This window comes from Nicotiana attenuata, unplaced genomic scaffold (assembly GCF_001879085.1).
Source record: "Nicotiana attenuata strain UT unplaced genomic scaffold, NIATTr2, whole genome shotgun sequence".
NCBI lineage: Eukaryota > Viridiplantae > Streptophyta > Magnoliopsida > Solanales > Solanaceae > Nicotiana > Nicotiana attenuata.
Genome location: NW_017671161.1, coordinates 102925 through 122348, shown reverse-complemented (window position 1 = coordinate 122348; position 19424 = coordinate 102925). Strand labels below are relative to the sequence as shown.

The following is a 19424-nucleotide window of genomic DNA, read 5'->3' as shown; positions in this document are numbered from 1 at the left end:
TCCTTGAACCAATAGTATGGTAAGCAGTTAACTTAACACAAAAGATGATTAAGAGAAGAAAAAAAAAAGTAAACATTAATAAGATTAAGAGCCCAATTTTTTCATTTTTTTCAAAAAAAAATTCAATTTTTTCCGAAATCAACGTTTGTTCGTAAAATTTCCAATTTCTACTTGAAGATGCATTTTGAAAATTTTCGGCTGAGGAGGGAAATTTCAATCGATAGGCGGTAGTTTCGACGAGCTGAAAATATGAAAAACTCTAAAAAGTTGTTTTTTCAAAATTTTCACTCAAATCACTCACAAAACTTCAAAAACAACCCAAAATTATATTCATGTCCAAACACGGCTCTAAATTTCAAATACCATTTTAACTTTGAAAATTTCACCATTTTTTTTAATTTTACAAATTCTTATGTCCAAACGCCCATTAAGACTTTAAAAAAAAAAAGAGAAAATCTCACTTTATACCCATTAAGCCCAAACTATTTACCCTTAAATACCCAAACCTAAACTATTTACTTTTCCTACATATGCAATCAAGACTATTTACCCGGCCCACAGCTATTTGCCTTCCCATTTGATTCAAAGTGTGAATGACACGACGAAAAGATACCAGACTTTATTTTCATCTTCTTCTTTCTCTCTCCTACTTGTTAGATTTTTATTATTTTTCTATTCCACAGCTCACATAACTTCGCTCCTTCTTTCTTCTTCTTTAATTTTTCTTTATGTGTGTGTGAATTTTGAAGCCCTTTGTTATTTCTGCGATTTTCTCTCTGCTTACTTGTTTCAAGGATTTGGCTCAGTTAATTTACTTAATTCTTTTTTCTCTACTTTTTCTTCCGAATCTATCCCTTTGTTTCTGTTTCTGTTGTGTTTATTTTGTCATTTTTTGGCTACTTGTTTGTAGTACGAGCGTTGCGAGCAGGAAATGGAGAGAGGGGGTGAAAGAATCCTTAGCTAGAAGAGAAAGTTTGAGTTTTTCTGGTTTCCTAGATCTAGATTTTTGTGTATTTGAATATCCACCATTGTTGGGCTTGAAGCTCAATTTTATTTTTGAAGATTCCTTGTTTGATTCAAAGTGGGTGATGTTAAATATTGCTTATAGTACCTTCTGGAAGTTCATAATGATTTTTGATAGCGTTTGGAGCTGATTTGAGGTGATTGAGATCGAAATTTTCAGTTGAAAATCGAAGAAGAACACAGCTACAATATACCGCTATGGTATACAATATGTTGTAGGAGTATATAGCTATACTGCAAAACTATACTATTATAGTTTACAAAACAGTATACCGCTACAGTATACTAATATACTATAGGAGTATATAGTTATACTGCAACAATATACTATTATAGTATACAATATATTGTTATGGTATACTGTAATAATATGCAAGATACTGTAGCAATATGCTGTAATAGTATACAATATGCTATAATAGTATACTTATTACCCGTAAATTCACTTGCTTTTTCCCTTTTAATTTGTTTTAAGCTTTTACCCAGCGTGAGGGGCAAATTGAAAAATGCAAAAAAATAAAAAATTATAGTATGCTATATGATGTAACGGTATACTCTACAATTAGATCCTTTTAGAATTTTTTAAATTTTTTATTGACAACTGATATTATTTTATTTTAATAATTGAACTAAATTATTTTTAACTCTTTGCATACAATTGTATACCCTATTGGTATAGCTATATACTATACTGGTATCATATGTTAGTTAATATTATTTTGGTTGTATTAGCTACATTTAATTGGTACACAATTTGATTTTTTTTTAGTAATATATTAAAAAAAGAATAACGAAAAACAGTGAAAACAGTAAATGAAATTAGAATATGAAGAGAAAAAGAATATAAAAAAGGAAGTTAAATGAAATTAGAAAAGGAAAAAAGAAAAAAAGAAGAAGAAGAAAATGAGGAAAAAAAAAGGAGAAAAGAAAAAAAAGAAAAAGGAAAAGAAAAGAAGCGTAGAAATAAAAAAGAATTGGAGAATTAAGAAAAAATTACTCGCAAAATTTACTATGGGTAGAAAATATAATTAGTTTATAGCTAGGAAAACAAAATGGGTAGATAAGGGTAAATAATTTTATTTTTGTGGTTAACAAAAAGCGAACGCAAAAGAAGATGCTTTCGAAGCCTCGAGTCCAAAGCACTGAAAAAAGGAAAAGGAGCAGCGAAGCCTCGAGTGGAGGCCCAATCTGTGCACGGCGGACAAAGACAATAGAGAGTTGCTCAGAGCAGCAAAAACCGGCAACTGATTATAGCCAACAAAAGTGTTATGCTCACCGCCCGACTCAGACTCCGCTGTTCCGCCATGGCTGGTGTTGCTTCTTTTATCTCATCTGCATCGGCTTCAACATCATCCGCAGTTACCAAAAACCTTTCTTTTTCAACCATTTCCAATCGGCAGCTATTCAATAGCCGTGTTTATCTCCCCCACCGAATCCCCAATGCTTCAATTCGATGCTTCGCTTCCGCTACAGCTTTGTCTAAAATCCGCGTTGAAAATCCCATTGTCGAAATGGACGGTAAATTTACTGCAATTAAGATGTGCAAAAGCACATGTTTAGTTATTCATTCATTAACTCTTTTACTACTTTGTTTATTGTTTATATTTTTGCAGGTGATGAAATGACGAGGGTTATATGGACAATGATCAAAGACAAGGTATAGTCATTGTTAGCTTTTCGAATTATGCGTTAATTTTGTTTTGGGCTTTTGCTTTCTCTTTCTTATCATGCTTCCACGGTTTATCTTTTGTATATCTAATTATGCGTGTTTGCTTTGGTGGCAGCTAATATATCCTTATCTAGAGTTGGATACGAAGTATTACGATTTGGGGATATTGAACCGTGATGCCACTGGCGATCAAGTTACTGTTGAAAGTGCTGAGGCTACTCTTAAGTGAGTTGAATTAATTGTTGTTCTACCTTCATTTATGCCTTCATTCCCTTGTTTTGTATTGAGGAATTCGTTGCTTTAGGCAATCTAATGTTGTTGTTTTTTTCCGCTACAATTGATGACAGCTTATAATTTATAAAACCATCATTGAACTGAAGTAGATTAATGTACTAGTTTGAGAAGTTACCTACAGTTTTTTTTTTTTTGGCAAATGCTTCTGTATTTCACACCAAAGATTGTTGTAGGGAAAATTGGAGTTAATTTCTCAAGTAGATTCTAGTTCCAAAACAGAATTGGGTTTATAGTCTTTTATTGTGCAGGTATAATGTTGCTGTGAAATGCGCTACTATAACACCTGGTCAGTTATCATTTTCAATTTTTTTTTTTTTTTTTTGGTTTTAGAATAGCATCTGAGGAAGTTTAAAGGAGAGGAAATTTCTGATTATTTGAAATATTTAAATAAAAAAATCGTGCTTTATTCCAAGTGTTTCATTTAAGTGGTAGTTATCTAGTTTCACTTATGGTTCTCTCGTATAAGCGAGTTTGAATGACAGTACATGAAATTATGTGGGAAGTTGGCAAACTGCATTGCAACACTTACTTATTTACCTACTTTTGATGTTTCAGATGAGACCAGAGTCAAGGAATTTGGGCTGAAGTCTATGTGGAGAAGTCCCAATGGCACAATCAGAAACATTTTAAATGGTTTGCATGCAATTCAATTTGTTTGTATTGCAATAACAAGTTCATGCTATTCTTATGTACGATGTGCATCCATCATAATATGATAGTATTTGGCTCTTAACGGGGATTTTATTGATGTAGCCGGGAAACTTTCCTCCTAGAGATGTCATTATGTTAATCTCATGAAACATCAAAGATGGTAGATACAAGTGGCTATTGATTGAATCATAAGATACCATATGCTACTATTATTTTACATGAAGTGACAGTACAAACACATTTCCAGTGGCATTACATATAATTTACACTGAACGAATCATTGCATGGAAAGGAAATAAGTAACTATAGCAGGCTTTGTACTAGAGTTGTTGGGACATGAGCTCTACAATATTTTGGGCTTGTACTATGAGTTAAGTGAACAGATTATACCCTGTTTTATTATATGTTATTTCAGAAATACCTGGTTCCTATTCGAGCTTTCGGCTTGTCAAAAAGAAAAAGTTCAATTAATAGATAATTAAAGAATGGATGTGATACTTTCTAAATTCATTTCCCGTAATTGCTAGAAAGATGATAGTTTCTGCCTTCAGGTACTGTTTTCCGGGAGCCCATACTATGCAAGAACGTCCCCAGAATTGTTCCTGGTAACATTTTCTTGAACCACTCCTTGGTATAAGTCTAATATCACCAGTCTCGTCAGTGCTTAACCTCTGAGATCTGCAGGTTGGAAGAAACCCATTTGTATTGGTAGGCATGCTTTTGGTGACCAGTATCGTGCCACAGATGCAATTATTAATGGACCCGGAAAGCTCAAAATGGTTTTTGGTGAGCTAATTGATTTCTGTCCATTAATTTTACGAGGCAAAACATAGAGATACAAACATATGCATGCTAATAGATATGCTCAAGTTTTGTTTTAATTTTTTTTTGTTTGTTTTGTTTTCAGAGCCAGAAAATGGGGAAGCCCCTACGGAACTGGATGTTTATCATTTTAAAGGTCCGGGTGTTGCACTTGCCATGTACAATGTTGACCAGGTTTCTTTTTTCGCTATGCTATAATAAATGACTTTGCTAATTCACTTTCATGCCCTTTTCCTCACTCTCTCTTATTCTTTTGCTTTGGTGAAATTTGCTAGTCAATTCGAGCGTTTGCTGAATCATCAATGTCAATGGCACTTTCGAAGAAATGGCCTCTTTACTTGAGTACAAAAAATACAATTTTAAAGAAATACGATGGAAGGTATCCTTCAATTTATGCTGCTCTTGTAGTTACCCTTCCAGTCCTTAAAAATTCCCTCTTTTCCAATTTTAATAGGATTGCTACTTGGGATCTCCAAATTTTATTTTTTAAAGAGTTTAGATGAATTATCAAATGTCAAACTTCATTGTGCCAGGTTTAAGGACATTTTTGAAGAGGTATATGAAGAGAAGTGGAAGCAACAGTTTGAGGAACACTCGATATGGTTGGTTCTCTATGAGATTAATAAGGGCTTTTTCGTAGCTTATTTCTGGAATTGTTGCAATACTGGTTGAAAGCTGTCACTGGCATATAGGTATGAGCATAGATTGATAGATGACATGGTAGCTTATGCATTAAAAAGTGAGGGTGGATATGTTTGGGCTTGCAAGAACTATGATGGGGATGTCCAGAGTGATCTGCTCGCTCAAGGTGATTCCAATGACTGTACTTTATGACTTCGTTCTATTCTTTTGAAATTCATGTCTTAGTTGAAGTTTTTAATTTGGTGCAGCAACACAGTTGCTACATCAACTATTTCCAGTCTTAACTGAGTTTGTTTTTGATTATGTAGGATTTGGTTCTCTGGGCCTCATGACCTCTGTATTGGTCAGTATCGTCCTATCGAGCTTTCATTGTATTGTACCATGGCACACCCATTGCTCTGCCTTATAACATCATGTATCTACTTTTGCAGTTATCTTCTGATGGCAAGACATTAGAAGCTGAAGCAGCTCATGGCACAGTAACCAGACATTTTCGGCTGCATCAAAAGGGTCAAGAAACTAGTACAAATAGTGTTGCTTCTATTTTTGCATGGACAAGGGGACTTGGACATAGGTGAGTTCTGCTTCAATTCTCTAAGACTATTACCAAGAGTAGGTGGAATTATGAACTTTTTGCCTGCTTGATCTCATGTTGGCCCTATAATTAGGATAGAAATTTTGCGTCACTCTTCTGTCCCATATTGTGAGTCGTGTTTACTTCCTCACACAGTCAAAGAATATTAGAAGTGTTTCCTGCTTCTTTTTCATTTTTGCCCTTCTATAGATGAAAGAACTCTCTATAGAGCAAGAAGTAAGAAATATTCCGGAGAAGCTGACGTGTTTAAGGGAAGTTGTGAAATGAAAAAGCCTATTTTGTTATGGTTTGGGGCACCCCGAACGCTATACTGGTTACATTGCTTTTCCATTCTATTTTCCTTTCAGGGAAGTGGTCATTATCTGATATGGAAGAAAAAACTAAAGGGGTGGGTCTTCTATATGGAAAAAGAACATATACATATCTCTCACCGGGATTCAAGAAGTGTTCACCTTTTAATTCCTTATGTATCAGATGGCAATTAAAGTTGGAAGATCTTAGTTGGTCCAAATGAGAATATTTGTGGGGAGCTTTGTTGTTGCTTAGCAACGATTCTCAGCTTTAGATGCACCACTCAGTTATATTATCCTTGTAAATGTTTATGATATCCTGATGTCAATGAATCTGTCTCTCAAAGCCTAAAAGATACGCACTGATCTATCTGCAGGGCTCACCTTGATGGGAACCATAAGTTGTCTGAATTTGTTCACGCCCTGGAAGCTGCTTGCGTTGGCACAATAGAGTCCGGGAAGATGACTAAGGATTTAGCTATATTGGTTCATGGACCCAAGTAAGTGTTGGTTTACTCTTTCAGTATCAAATGTACGGCCTGTATGCTCCTGCTCTTGTTCCTTACCACACACATGAAATTCCTAAATATGTCCTCTAATTGAATGCAATCCCTCACCCTACTCCTGGGTCACAGGAAGGGGGGGGGGGGTCCTTTTTATATTAGGTTCTCATATTATATGGAGATGAGATTATTCTGGACAAGGACATATTGTGTTAACAGTAAATTCCATAGCTTTAGGTCAATTTGAACAACTCTGAAGAATGATTTTACCTTCTTACCAGTCAAAGATTCTATGAAAAATGTTTATGGCGCTAAGACCTGATTCAGTTAGCAAGTTAAATCAAACGGAGAGGTCTTAACATGGATAGTTTGTGTCTGTCTTTTCTGAACTTTTATGAAGCTCAGTCTCTGGGTGATTGTACTTGTGCAGGGTATCAAGGGAACACTACTTGAACACTGAAGAATTTATTGATGCTGTAGCACAGAAACTTCAAGAGAAGCTTGGTGCCTCCGCAGTTGTATGAGATGAAACAGATCATGAGCAGCAAATCATCACATATTTTTTGCTTCCTACTCATACCTTTCACAGTGAACATAAATCAATATGCCGCCAATGAAGATTCTTTTAGACTAGTTTCTGTAATCTGCTTAGATAGGAGATAACATCTCTTTGAGTGGTTCATGCTCGGGCGACTTAGATCCTCAAATAAATATGCCATTTCTCGGCCATTTGTCAATTTTATGTCATTGTGCCGGTGTTCTAGCTAATGTTCTTTTCTACTATTTACGAGACAAGTCAAGTCTAACTCTTTTAAATAGAAGCATGTGATTCTTCATGTGTAGACCTCTTCGACTCTGGGCATATATAGCTCTGTAGGTAGTGGCTACACATTCTCAGTTGGGTTTTTGTTGCTGTTACTTATCCTTTGCAAATTAAACTTTTATTTGTCCTTTTTATTCAAGTCACCCTCCACCAAAAAAAAAAGGAGGAGTCTTATTGGACTTAAGGAACACATGTATTAATGCCTCAACTAGTGTAAGTTTTTTTTAAAATATAAACATTTTAATGCCTCAAATAGATTAAAAGGATGCCTTCTAAATGAAAAACATAAAATTTCAGACAAACGTAAAATGTAAAAGTTCGAAGCACCAAGGCGTACCAAATGTAGAGGTGGTCTGTGACTTCTACATTACCAAAAGACAATTAAAATACAACCACTTTCGTATTTTGATGGAAAGTGAATTAAATTTACACAATATACTATATCCACCGAATATGACCACCATTTTTAGACTTAAAATTTTGGGACAAACTGGTTATTCATCTGTTGTAAACAATTAAAATAAAAGCATAGTCATTTACGTACGTAGTGACGACTATTGAATATCGTGTATTAGTTGATAAATTCTTACGTTTGTGCGTGCGAACGAGTAATGTCGGTCCAGCCATTAATCCTCTCGAGGCTTTGACCCTAAAATATTGGGTGAAGTGCACGTACCATTTTTAAGCTTGCTGTTTAAAATTATATTCATAATTTATAATATATTTATAGACTAGCCAAATTTACCCAAACTTCAAAATTAAATATTCTGAATTTTGGTATCTTGAATTTCTGAATTGTTAATTTAAAATTCAGGACATAAGATTCGAATATTTTACACAATTTTCGAACTTTAGACTATGATGTCATAAAGTTTGGACCTTGAGGATGTTGTGTGGAATTGACTAAGCTTTAAATATATCATAAACTATGAATAAAATTTAAACATCATACTTCAAAGAGGCTACCTAGTGTCGTTTCCACTACAATATTCTGGAGTCGTTAATGGATTGGCCACTGTCGAATAATAAAATGATAAAATGATATACTTTATAGTCGATGTAAAAATAATAATCGAAAATTATACAAATTTTATATAATTTTTAGGCTATCAAATGTAAATAGTTTTTGGCACGGGCTAAAAGTGATAATACACGGTAATAAAATCTTGTGGGCCCAGAATATTTTTGGGACAAATTTGTCTTTCTATTTCTTTCTTTTGCGGCAAGGCCATTGCCTGTCGTGTCAAATAATATAAATTGAGCTTCAGGAAAGCATTCGTTACTAAAAATTAGGAATTCTTCAACATAATCTAGGGTTTTTGAAAAGCAAATTGATTGAAGATGGCACTTGCCAAGGCTAAGGAAGTTGTTTCTGCTAATCCAGTCGTGGTCTTCAGGTCACCTCTCTATATCTGTTTAATTGTGTATTTTGTAAAAATCTGAAATGTTATTAACGTTTGTTTGATCTGAAATGTTGTCAATTGGATTTGCAGCAAGACGTACTGTCCGTTCTGCGTTAGCGTCAAGGATTTGCTGAGTAAGCTCGGTGCTTCGTTCAAGGCCGTTGAGTTAGATACTGAAAGTAAGGCCTCTGCTTCTGATTTGCAATTTCGATTGTCAATCGTTTTGTAATTTTACGCGAAAGAAAATTTATTATTCGCTTCTTTTTTTTTTTTTGCTAGATAATAAATCTTGTAGCCATCATTCTAACTGTCAAAGTCTTTTTTATGATTCGAACTTTGTATAATTCCGAGGGAATAGTCGAGTGGTCTAGAGATAACAATTCGAAAGAGAGACTCTAATAGAGTATAGCAAGTTGACGAGGTGATTTCTTCCCATCTCCATATGCCTTGTGTTGGTGGGAGTTAGCAGGTATCAGAATAGTCGAGGTGAGGTACCACCATTACAAAAAGAAAAGAAAATAAGAGTATAGCAAGCTGTTTGTAAGACAATATAGGCAAGTAGCTACACTAACACATGATTTGACACAGGTTACCTTACTAGGGAAGCTAGTCATATAGCTTGCTTAGCACAAAAGTTTGGCTAGCTTGCTCAGTTAACTTTGTAGCGACATATATTGGTCCTCTTTTTTCATTTCCAGTACTATGAAATTCTGACATACCTTTTGTCTATGTTGATAATGTGTACTTATGTTCTTGAAGGATTGTAGTCGTCGGCTAAAACTCGGATTTTAATATCACCACCTGATAAGCTACTGTTAAATTGGACTTTCTGTGTTAACTATGTGAAAGGATGTAGCCTCTCATTGTTGTGTGGAGCGAAATTTGGTGCATTTTGCTATAATTGTGTAGATGTATCATTGATTTATCATACATCTTGCTAGCAATGCAAGGCAATTTGGAAAATCTAATTATTTAATAATGTTGTTTAAGCAATTTGCTCCGTCTAAAATGACCTTTTTAGCTGTAATTCTTCTGACGGATAAAGTTTCTGAGCATGTATTCCTTGTCCATAGTTTCAAACCAACTATATTCTTCAGTATAAAATGAATTTATTCTGAGGACAGATAGCTAACTGAGTAAATTGGTGCAATCTTACTGTTATTTCTCAGTCTGTTGATTCTATTTGATTATGTAGAGGATGGAAGTGAGATCCAGGCAGCACTGGCTGAGTGGACTGGTCAGCGCACTGTGCCAAACGTCTTCATTGGGGGGAAGCACATTGGTGGCTGCGACGGTATGATCTTCGCCTTTTTCTTTTTGCTTTTCCTATGGTTAAAAATTCTAGTCATAATTATGAGAAGATAATCCTAAAGGCACTTTGAAGTCGATCTTTCTGAACTCATGCAGCAGTTGATTTTTTTCCCCTCATTTGCAGCCACAACTGCTTTGCACAGGGAAGGGAAGCTTGTTCCTCTGCTAACTGAGGCTGGAGCACTTGCTAAATCTTCTTCTGCTTAGAGGATCAAATAGTCAGTTGGTTTTTTAGTATATCAGTCTCGTGAACTTACTCCATAAATAAAGCGATTTCTGTTTTCTGTAGCTAAGTGTTTATGTGAATGCTATTGTTGCTTCAAAGAAGAAAGTTACTTCAATGAGTGTTGTGCATATGAACATTTTCGGTTGAAGCCTAATTCATTATTGTGCCTTTTGGATGTTCTGTGTTGATGGTTAACAACTGCTGAGGAGTTGCCAGCAGTCACAACAACTAATGCTTTTCAGTCCCAAGCTAGTTGGGGTTGACATGAAACTACTTGTTCCTACCTGGAGCTGTTACATTAGGATATTCTATAATTTGGAGGTCTCTAAATTTAGACCTGCATATACTTAAACAGACTAAAGGGACTGTTAACGACATGAGGACTTGTCCCAGAGTTGAACACAATTAAGTGATCTATAACATTTTCTTTTTTTGGCGAAGATATAGCGCATCGTGTATGCTAATTTAAGGGAAGCTGATCAAAATTATTTGATCTAATCTGTTGATCGATGTAAAAATCATAGGAACATGGTGACATTACAATGAAACGACAACATACCCAGTGTGATCCAAGTCTTTATTTACTTACTGTGATAAGAAGATTTACTGAAAGAATTTCACTTTTGTGCACAAACAATGTATGACTTTTTACACAATGATTAAACTAGGGTAGGTATAAACTATGAGTCTAGGACCCTATGCATGAAAATTCAACTACTCTTTGCTCAAAGGGCAATAAAAATAATCGGAAACATATAGTTTTTACTTTGATTGCTAAATTATTGGGGACTTTACATAACTGTCACAGTTTAAAAGAAATATAATAAATTTTTAGCATTAAATTCAATATTACAGATATGGCAGGAAAATATTTATATTTGTAGCACACAGTTCCATTAAAATAGAAATATTAACTATTAATCCCTAAACATAAGAAATTTGAATGGAAAGTTAATAATTATTTGTACAAAAATCATGTCTTTTTCTCTCTCTCTTTATCTATTAGCTTTCCTTCTTTTTCTTCATCTTCTTAGTTTTGTTTTCTACCGAAGCCAATATATTTTTTAAATTTGTTCCATTCATTTTATTTTTAGTTATCTTTCTTAAGTTTTTCTCTTNATGATCCCCCACTTCGCTAAAGTCTCACAGTTTGAGAAAAATCACAAGTCTTTTTGAAATGCATTCAACAAATTTGATATTTAGTGGCAAAGATCACCACACCAAACTGGATAGTACGTGTTGTCATTTGATATATAATTTATATGTACTTTAGATTTATTTTATTAAAGATATTGTTTAATTGACTCCATATCTTATATTTTTTTAGGACTGATTGTGGTGCATTCCTTATCAAGTATGTGGAGTTATTGATGATGGGAAAGGATGTGAAGAAATTACAACCTGAAGACATAACAAAATTTAGAAAAGAACTTGCAGCAAATCTTTGGGCACATGGAGAGTGGAAAAGAAATTCTGGTTATGATACACCACCAGAAAATGTCGGCGACGACTACGATAGTGAAAATGAAACTTCCTGCCCAAAGGAGCTGTAGTTTAGTTGTAAAGAAAGTTAGCAGTAGTTGATTTTTTGTATAAAATAGCTGTAAAGAATCCATATGAATTCTGAAATATCTTGTAAATTGTTCAGAAGGCACTTTTATTTTGTTTGCATAGTATAATTTTTGGTCACGGCTATGCCAAATTACAGTTTCAGAAGTAATATAAAGGAATCATGTTATTAATTTCTTTGTTTCTGTCAAGTATTGATTTGTCCATTTGCAATCCCTAAATTATGTGTATTGAGCTTCTAAGTATTAGTTAAGGACCAAATGTCTTTAACTTTTGAACTTGTAAATCAAAGTTAAGGACCAAGTGCTCTTACTTCTTTCTTCCTTTCTTAATATAAAGTTCTTATTTCGATAATAATATACGTTAATATATACAATACATATATATAAAAATATACCTTGAATTAACGCATATAAAATATACAAAACAAATACATAAAAAATACATCTTCAATTAAGATGACACTTAGACAAGTGTCATCTGAAATATACATAAAAATATATATCTTAAATTTAATTAAGATGGTATATAAATATACAAAAAATAATATATATATATATATATATATATATAATGACACTTGACATATAAAATATAATATACATTAAAAATACCGCTTAAAATAAGATAGCACTTCACAAATAAATATATATAAAATATATACATAAATATACATTTTGAATTAAAGTGATACCTGATATACAGAGTATAAAAGATGTATAAATCAATACATCTTGATTTGGGTGGCATTGAGATATGCAGCATCTTTTCAAAATATGGAGTGAAGAAGATGAATGCTGTAAAGGGAAAATGAAGATGGACAAAAAAAAAAGTACTTCCCGTGATTAGTGAGTGAGTTAACTTATTAGATGCTGAGCTTAATTTTTATAATGTGCCATTAATGAAAAAAAAAAGTGCTCTTTATGGAATAAACAATAAATGGTGCTATTTTTATAAATAATAGTTAAAAAAGGATCAAGCATGTAAAAAACTCTAAATTATTCTGCTAATCAGTTGGAGTTACATTTATTGCGATCCCAATGCGAATGACCATCTCATGCAGTTATTTTCTTCTTGAAATTTGATTTTTTTTGTTTCAAATTTTTGAATCATTCATTGGGAAAATGATTATTTGACTCCATAAATTTTACTTGTGGCCTTTCGGATGCTCCTGAGGAGAACACAATTGGGGTGCGCAGGAAGTTCCTTTAGCTTATTTGTAGGCCGAACTCCAAAGTAATTGTAGCATTTTGTGTTCGAAACAAAGCCAATCGCCATTAACTGATCTATTCTGCTGGTCGAGCAAATATGGTAGGAAAACATAGTAATTGATAATCATGAAAAAGCACGTTGTGGTAGAGAACGAAAGAGAAGTAAAACTGGGTTGGCATACAGTTGTGGTGACCTCTGACTGATAACACGACAGATACCTAATGGACATCCAACTTTGCAGAAATGATGAACGTCTAATAGTGCAAAGATAATTAAAAACAAGCAGAAACTATCAGAGCTTCTAAGCAGTAGGCAATGCCACTCTTAAGGATTCCTCGCACTAGATTCAACTTCAGTCTGTCTATTGAGTGTCAAGTCATTTTCCCGATCGCTTCATTAAAGAGGTGCTGACGCTTTCAGAGTGTCATTTTGCATGCCGCTGAATGCTGAGCGCTGCACAGTCGTAACCGAAATCACATCCAGGCCTTGCGTGAAGGGACGCCGAAGCCTCAAGTGGTTTTCTTGCTAATTTATGGCAGTGAAGAGGAAATTATATCATCCCCTCAAGGCCTCAACTATCAATCCATCAGAGTTGGTTCTCAAAGACATATTTTAAGTTAAAACGAAAATTAAATCACAAATGAACCTAAAGAAAAATAGACTAAATTATTGGAATACAGAGCACTGAATAATCGATCACGGAAAATATGATTTTGTTGTAACCAGTTGCAACGAAAACTAATCATAGTAACTAACCGTAGGTGTGGTTCGTATTGGCTCGGGCTAGAATAACTAATGTGCAGCTATAGCTCATAATTTCGTTTCGGGTCAAATGAGACAAGAGCCAAGTTTCTATGTCCAAGTCCTAGCTGAATAGGCTGGGGAGACCTTCAAAAAACTCGAGGAAAAATGAACAGTGATTTATGGTAATTCTTTCATGCGGCAGGTGATATAGACATCTATTTAAAGAGCAAAATACGAAACATCATCCTTTGTGTACAAATCCAATCAAAATTCTTAGAAAAACTAAGTAGCTTTTGCCTGTGAAAGGTATACACAACTTTGAATCAGTCGAACTTAGCGTCCAGAAAGTATAATAGCCGATCATTCAAGGAATTAGAGGGTGGTCAAATTGCAGATAAAAGAAGGCTGTCAACGTACTTCCAACAATAGCTACTGATTTAATTCTTAACTGAATCAATACCCACTTGGCGCACTGCAGGAAATCTGCCCCAGAAAACTTATACTGCACTCTCAAATAACACCATCTTCACCATTTAAGGAACACGAGACGCCTTAACTTTGGAAGTGACCAACTCGGGATGATCATTTCTCAGACACTGCTATGATTGGGGAACCATCTCCATAACACATACTGTTTAAGTCTAACAAGTAAAGCAAATATTCCATAGCACGGAATATGCAGTAAAGCCACCAACAAATACCTGCGCCAGAATCAATACAGAAACAAATTAGTTTTGCAAGAAATTATTTTGCCCGTATTCAAAGATACACACCAGCAAGAAAAAGATACAAAAAAGACAGAATTCATTAAAGAAACATTAACTAACAGCATGCAAAGACAGAAGAAAGTTTTAGCACTTGAGTTTTCCAAGAAAAAATGATAAGTGTTTAATACAAGATTTAGAAATGAGAAGCCTTGAATGTGGCTATTACAAAGAAACCAACTGTTACAATTTTATTTGCAAGGATATGTAATTTATCATATACGGTTACCATGATAAAGAATATATATCCTAAGAGAACACATACCACACAGGAGCATATATTGAAGATAAGTCAAGAAAGGGGTATGGCCACCTGAAAGAAACAAAAAATAGAAGGAGAAAACCAGTTAGAAGAATGAGATGTATTCTTTAAATTATAAACAAACTGAGATGAAACATACCAAAATGATTTACAGGCATGAACTATCCACTGGAAAATGACATAAACACCAGTCCACACGACAAAGTAAAAAATCCGGAGCCAAGGGAACCTCTGGAAGAACAACTTAGAGAGTTAATAAAAAAATATCCTAAATGACATTTTCACAAGAACTGGAAAATAAGCAAAATAAGAGCATTTACCAAGGAATTCAGAGATGCATCACCAAGGAGCATGACAGCATTTAGCGAATGTGTAACAACAGTAAACTGAAAAGAAAAAAAGAAGAAGAGAGAAATATTATTTAGCTTAACAAAGGGGCAAAAGATTCCAAGCGACTATAGAATTAGACCGTCCTACCCATGTCTTGATTCATATGACTTACTTCATATTTGGGAAGATACCAAATATTTGACAATAATTTTCTGAATCTGTTCGCCCAACTTATGATGTTCAAGGAATTTAAATTGATTACATTGCTCAATTTAAACCAAGAGATGATGGGTTTCATATCAAACTAATTTTTCAACAACTACTAATATAGTGAAACTACTACAATTGATATAATATGCAAGAAAATTAACTATATAGCTTCAGCACACTTTTCACATAAAAGGCCTGAGGAAATAACAACATCAGAAAACGGAGAAGAAGGAGCTACATCGCATATAACTCAACGAGGCTTGGAGATATAACGGCCTAATCTTTAATTCCTCCAATTATACTAGAGGAGGAAATGTGTTTCAGAGATCCAAAGAAGAGGAACAGAGAGAAAGGAGCAGTTCTGCATGTTGACTTGCTTCATCTTTTCTCTTGGAAATTTAGAAAGGACTGCATCATAAAGACTCAGCCATCAAAACAAAAATCTAAGACATATGAGACCAGAAAGCAAAGAACTTAATAGTTGGCAGCTCTGGCATAAGCGCCCATATTAGAGAGAAAAAGGTGGTTCCCAAACGGAACAAAGTTGACATACAGGAGGCTGTTACAGCAAACTCATGGTTATATGTTTGAAATAAAGGCAAACATCTCAAATCTCAAATCAAGTGTTAGTTTAGCAGTTGGTATTAACTATTAAGCACCCGACAGAAACAAAGAATGGAACCAGAGAGATCCTTTGAAATACCAGATACTTACAAAGTTAAACTCGTAGTTTTTGAGCGTAAGAAATGGGAAGATCACAAACCAGTAAACAGAGTCAGTGAGCATCACCGCTCCAGCAGCCATCTGTAGAGAAAAGACGGGCATAGAAATGATTCGAATTATACAATTATCTCCAACAAATTGCAAATAAAACCGCCAACTACGAGAGACTTCCAGGAACATAACTGCTAATTAAAAAGTACTTTGTAACAGTAAGTGCAGAGATTCTCATTTGGACAGCTAGATATGTTAATGACTACGAGTTGTGGGATTATATTTCACAAGCATACGAAACTGGGAGGATGTTCTCAAAATTACAGAAGAACATACATAAGCAGGCAGAATAAAACTGTGTTGCGTCAAAAGAAGCATTTAGAGTAAATGAAGCAGCAGTTTCTACTTTCTACCTATTAGAAACCTTGTCCGGGTCCTCTAAGAAGAATGTCATACCTGGAAAAGAATCTGGAAGAGATAGCCACATTGTCCAGCAATTTCAGGAACAGCAAGTATTCCCTTGTAATCTATGCTGTTCACTATCTTGACGCCATTCATATAGTCTGTGCTTATAAGGGATTCGAGTAACCCTTGCTCCACATCCATCTGCATTTTGCTAACACCACTGTTTGCTTTGTTATACCGGTAACAGCCATAGATGGAAAGTACTGATCCTAACTACAGACAGTTACAAAAGCATGATGTTAGGGAAAAGATATTTCACTAGCAGCATAATGCAAGCGAAAGTAAGAATTTCTGTAGCATGCAATCACACACACATATATTTGACAGGCCAAAAACATCTAGTATGTACATACTCTAATAGTGTTAGTAAATGATATAAATTCAAGGAAGTAAACTGGAACTGAGATACATACCCAGAAATAGATGGTAGTCAAAGCAAATGTCCATCTGCAGAAACCAATACATCATGAGTAGTGTAAAGAGAGGAACTCCATTTTAAAGCACACAGTGCATTTCTTTCCCTAGGTAAAGCAATAAAGCTTATATATATATTTATGTACATATAAGACACCAAACTTGCAAGTTGTAATAGGATACCTTCCAACAAAAACAACCACTCTCAACCTTACTTATCAGGGGGGAAAAAGAAAAACTCTCACACACGGTCCTGAACATTGAACCTACATGGTGCTGCATACTAAGCATTACGAGCAGGATTACTTACTGAGTATAATAGTAAAGCATGTCACTTCCATGAACAACAAAATCAGCTACAATCACTGCTGTGAGTAAAACAAGTGCAAATACTCGGAAAGTCGCCAGACAAATTGGGTTTATTGTTCTCACGCATGGTCTCCAAGCTTTGTCAAAATACAAAAGCCAAGACCTTTTCTGGCAATCCTCCCTTCCATCAGATTCTGGATTGACATTAAGTGATAGTTCATACTTCCATATAAAGATCAATGATATAACAGTTGGTGCCAAGACCCATATTGCACAAAGCAAGAACCTCCAGTTCAACCAGTAATCCAAAGCAGTAGTATCAGCAGTTAGATGGAGCTGCATCCTGCTGGAGACACATGGAATTAAATTGTTGCTGCAGTAATATCCCCCCACCAAGTAAATCATAATTTTACATCTTTAAAAGGTTTGCAACTTTGTAAAGCTGCTATAAGTACAAGTGGAAGGTAAATAAAATTATGTTTCTGCTATAACTAAATCAGGAGGTCTAGTAGTGGAGCTGGGATCACGGATTCTATCACCTATCTTTATTCAAAATGGCAAAATAAATATTTTTTCCCCTTTTGACAAGAAATTTTTGCTTCTTCTGAGTTCAGAAATACTGCAAAATTGCAAAGACAGCGATCTCAGCGTTCAATTTATAAGACGGACTTAAATCGCAGGTAAGTTTATACAGATTTCTGTTTTCTGTAAATATATCTCTTACAGGAGCATTACAGGTGAAAATTTCATATCACTGTTGCATCTGGAACTTAATTCTGTTACATACAGATCATTACCACGTATTAGTTCACCTTATCAAAAAAGTTCCATATTACAGTAGAAACACACAGATACATTAGCAGCTAAGTTTCATGGCAGATCATTTACCATAGGTAACTTTAATTCTGCCATACAGATCATTTACCAGACTTAGCAGAAACACATAGATATATTAGCAGTTAAATATAATTCTACTATTCCACATATGAGTTCACCTTATCAATAAAGTTACCGCACTACAGTAGAAACACAGAGATAGAAATGCAGTTAAATTTCACTGCTACTTCGTTAATATCGAAGGAGCATGATCCTTATTCTTGAGTTTATCGTTCTACTGCTACTTCATAAATCATCAAAGGTTTGCTACAGATGAGTGATGACTACATTTCATCAAGTCATCAACTAGAGCAAAAAAAAAAAAAAAAATACTTTCCATTTAAGAACAGCATCAAATTATCACTTATTTATTACAAGGAAAAATAAATACTCCGCAACTAAAAAGTAAGTTACTAAATTGATGTTTTTCATAATGGAGAGTATCGAATCCGAACATTTAACAAACACCTAACACGCAAAACAAATGAAATATAGAAATTACACTTTCAGTAATACAAAAAAATGGAAAAAATTCGGTTAATTAAGTAAGTTACAGTAAAAACTTGAAGAGCGATAAGCACTCACCGGCTAGATCGCACGGCGCCTGTATTGGAGAGAGAGTAGCGAATCAATGCGCCGTGGCAATAGCCAACGGGAATGGATATTATGTTTTTTTTATGCTTCTTTTGTAAGTAAATGGAAATGAATGGATAAAAGGAGAGAAAAAGAAGGAAGAGTGTCCACTTCCTTCTCCTTTGGATTGAAATTTTATGGTGTCACGACTATTGTTCCGTTCCGTAGCAGCACACAAGTACCAATCACTGCGAAATTACGCATATTAGAATTCCACAGTCATAATTATTTCTAAGATTTTGACCCAGCAGGTCCCCACCCAATCGACCCATCTAGGTTGGTCGACAAAAATATGTTTCACGTTCTAGATCGACACACTAATATTAGCAATAACCTTGTTTATCCGGATATGTGATTTGACTCAACACAAATAGTAAAAAATATTAAATAAACAAGTTAGAGACAAAATAAATGATCAAACCAGTAGTAATGTTATGGCCTAGTCCGAGCCTAGATTGAATAGTAACTTTGCCCTCAATTGGACCCTTGGTTCGAGCCCGGTTGTAAATGAAGAACAAAACAATTAAACAATAGCTAGAAAGTAGATAGTGAATTTGTGTTGCTTTAATTTGCGTGTTACAATATGTCTTACAAAAAAAACTTCCCCTTTCATCCCTAGTATAAGTCTAAAAAAGTTAAAATCTTCTTTCTCGTTAATTCCTGATCCGTA

General features: G+C 34.6%; 3 protein-coding genes across 4 annotated transcripts; 2 read left to right on the top strand and 1 right to left on the bottom strand.

Moving 5' to 3' along the window:
- The first annotated feature begins 2129 nt into the window (after positions 1-2129).
- On the top strand, positions 2130-7407 carry LOC109206363 (isocitrate dehydrogenase [NADP]-like). Its single transcript, XM_019369193.1, has 15 exons — positions 2130-2541; positions 2637-2680; positions 2808-2917; positions 3235-3272; positions 3542-3619; positions 4189-4242; positions 4322-4423; positions 4545-4633; positions 4735-4838; positions 4993-5061; positions 5152-5267; positions 5410-5444; positions 5533-5675; positions 6364-6486; positions 6920-7407. The coding sequence occupies exons 1-15, from the start codon at positions 2292-2294 to the stop codon at positions 7011-7013; spliced, it is 1449 nt and encodes a 482-aa protein (XP_019224738.1). The 5' UTR covers positions 2130-2291; the 3' UTR covers positions 7014-7407.
- A 1155-nt stretch (positions 7408-8562) lies between these two features.
- LOC109206364 (glutaredoxin) lies at positions 8563-10427 on the top strand. The gene is made up of 4 exons (XM_019369194.1): positions 8563-8709; positions 8806-8894; positions 9911-10009; positions 10151-10427. Exons 1-4 carry the CDS (start codon positions 8654-8656, stop codon positions 10231-10233), a joined length of 327 nt encoding a protein of 108 aa, XP_019224739.1. The 5' UTR covers positions 8563-8653; the 3' UTR covers positions 10234-10427.
- A 3298-nt stretch (positions 10428-13725) lies between these two features.
- LOC109206362 lies at positions 13726-18990 on the bottom strand. 2 transcript variants are annotated; one of them, XM_019369192.1, is made up of 9 exons: positions 18707-18990; positions 17247-17591; positions 16936-16969; positions 16514-16735; positions 16058-16147; positions 15124-15189; positions 14943-15034; positions 14807-14854; positions 13726-14478 (listed from the first exon to the last, which is right to left on the bottom strand). In XM_019369192.1, exons 2-9 carry the CDS (start codon positions 17585-17587, stop codon positions 14367-14369), a joined length of 1005 nt encoding a protein of 334 aa, XP_019224737.1. In that variant the 5' UTR covers positions 17588-17591; positions 18707-18990; the 3' UTR covers positions 13726-14366. The 2 variants fall into 2 exon arrangements, with proteins under 2 accessions (XP_019224737.1, XP_019224736.1); XM_019369191.1 differs by having other exon boundaries at positions 17247-17588; positions 18707-18989.
- Positions 18991-19424: the final 434 nt, after the last annotated feature.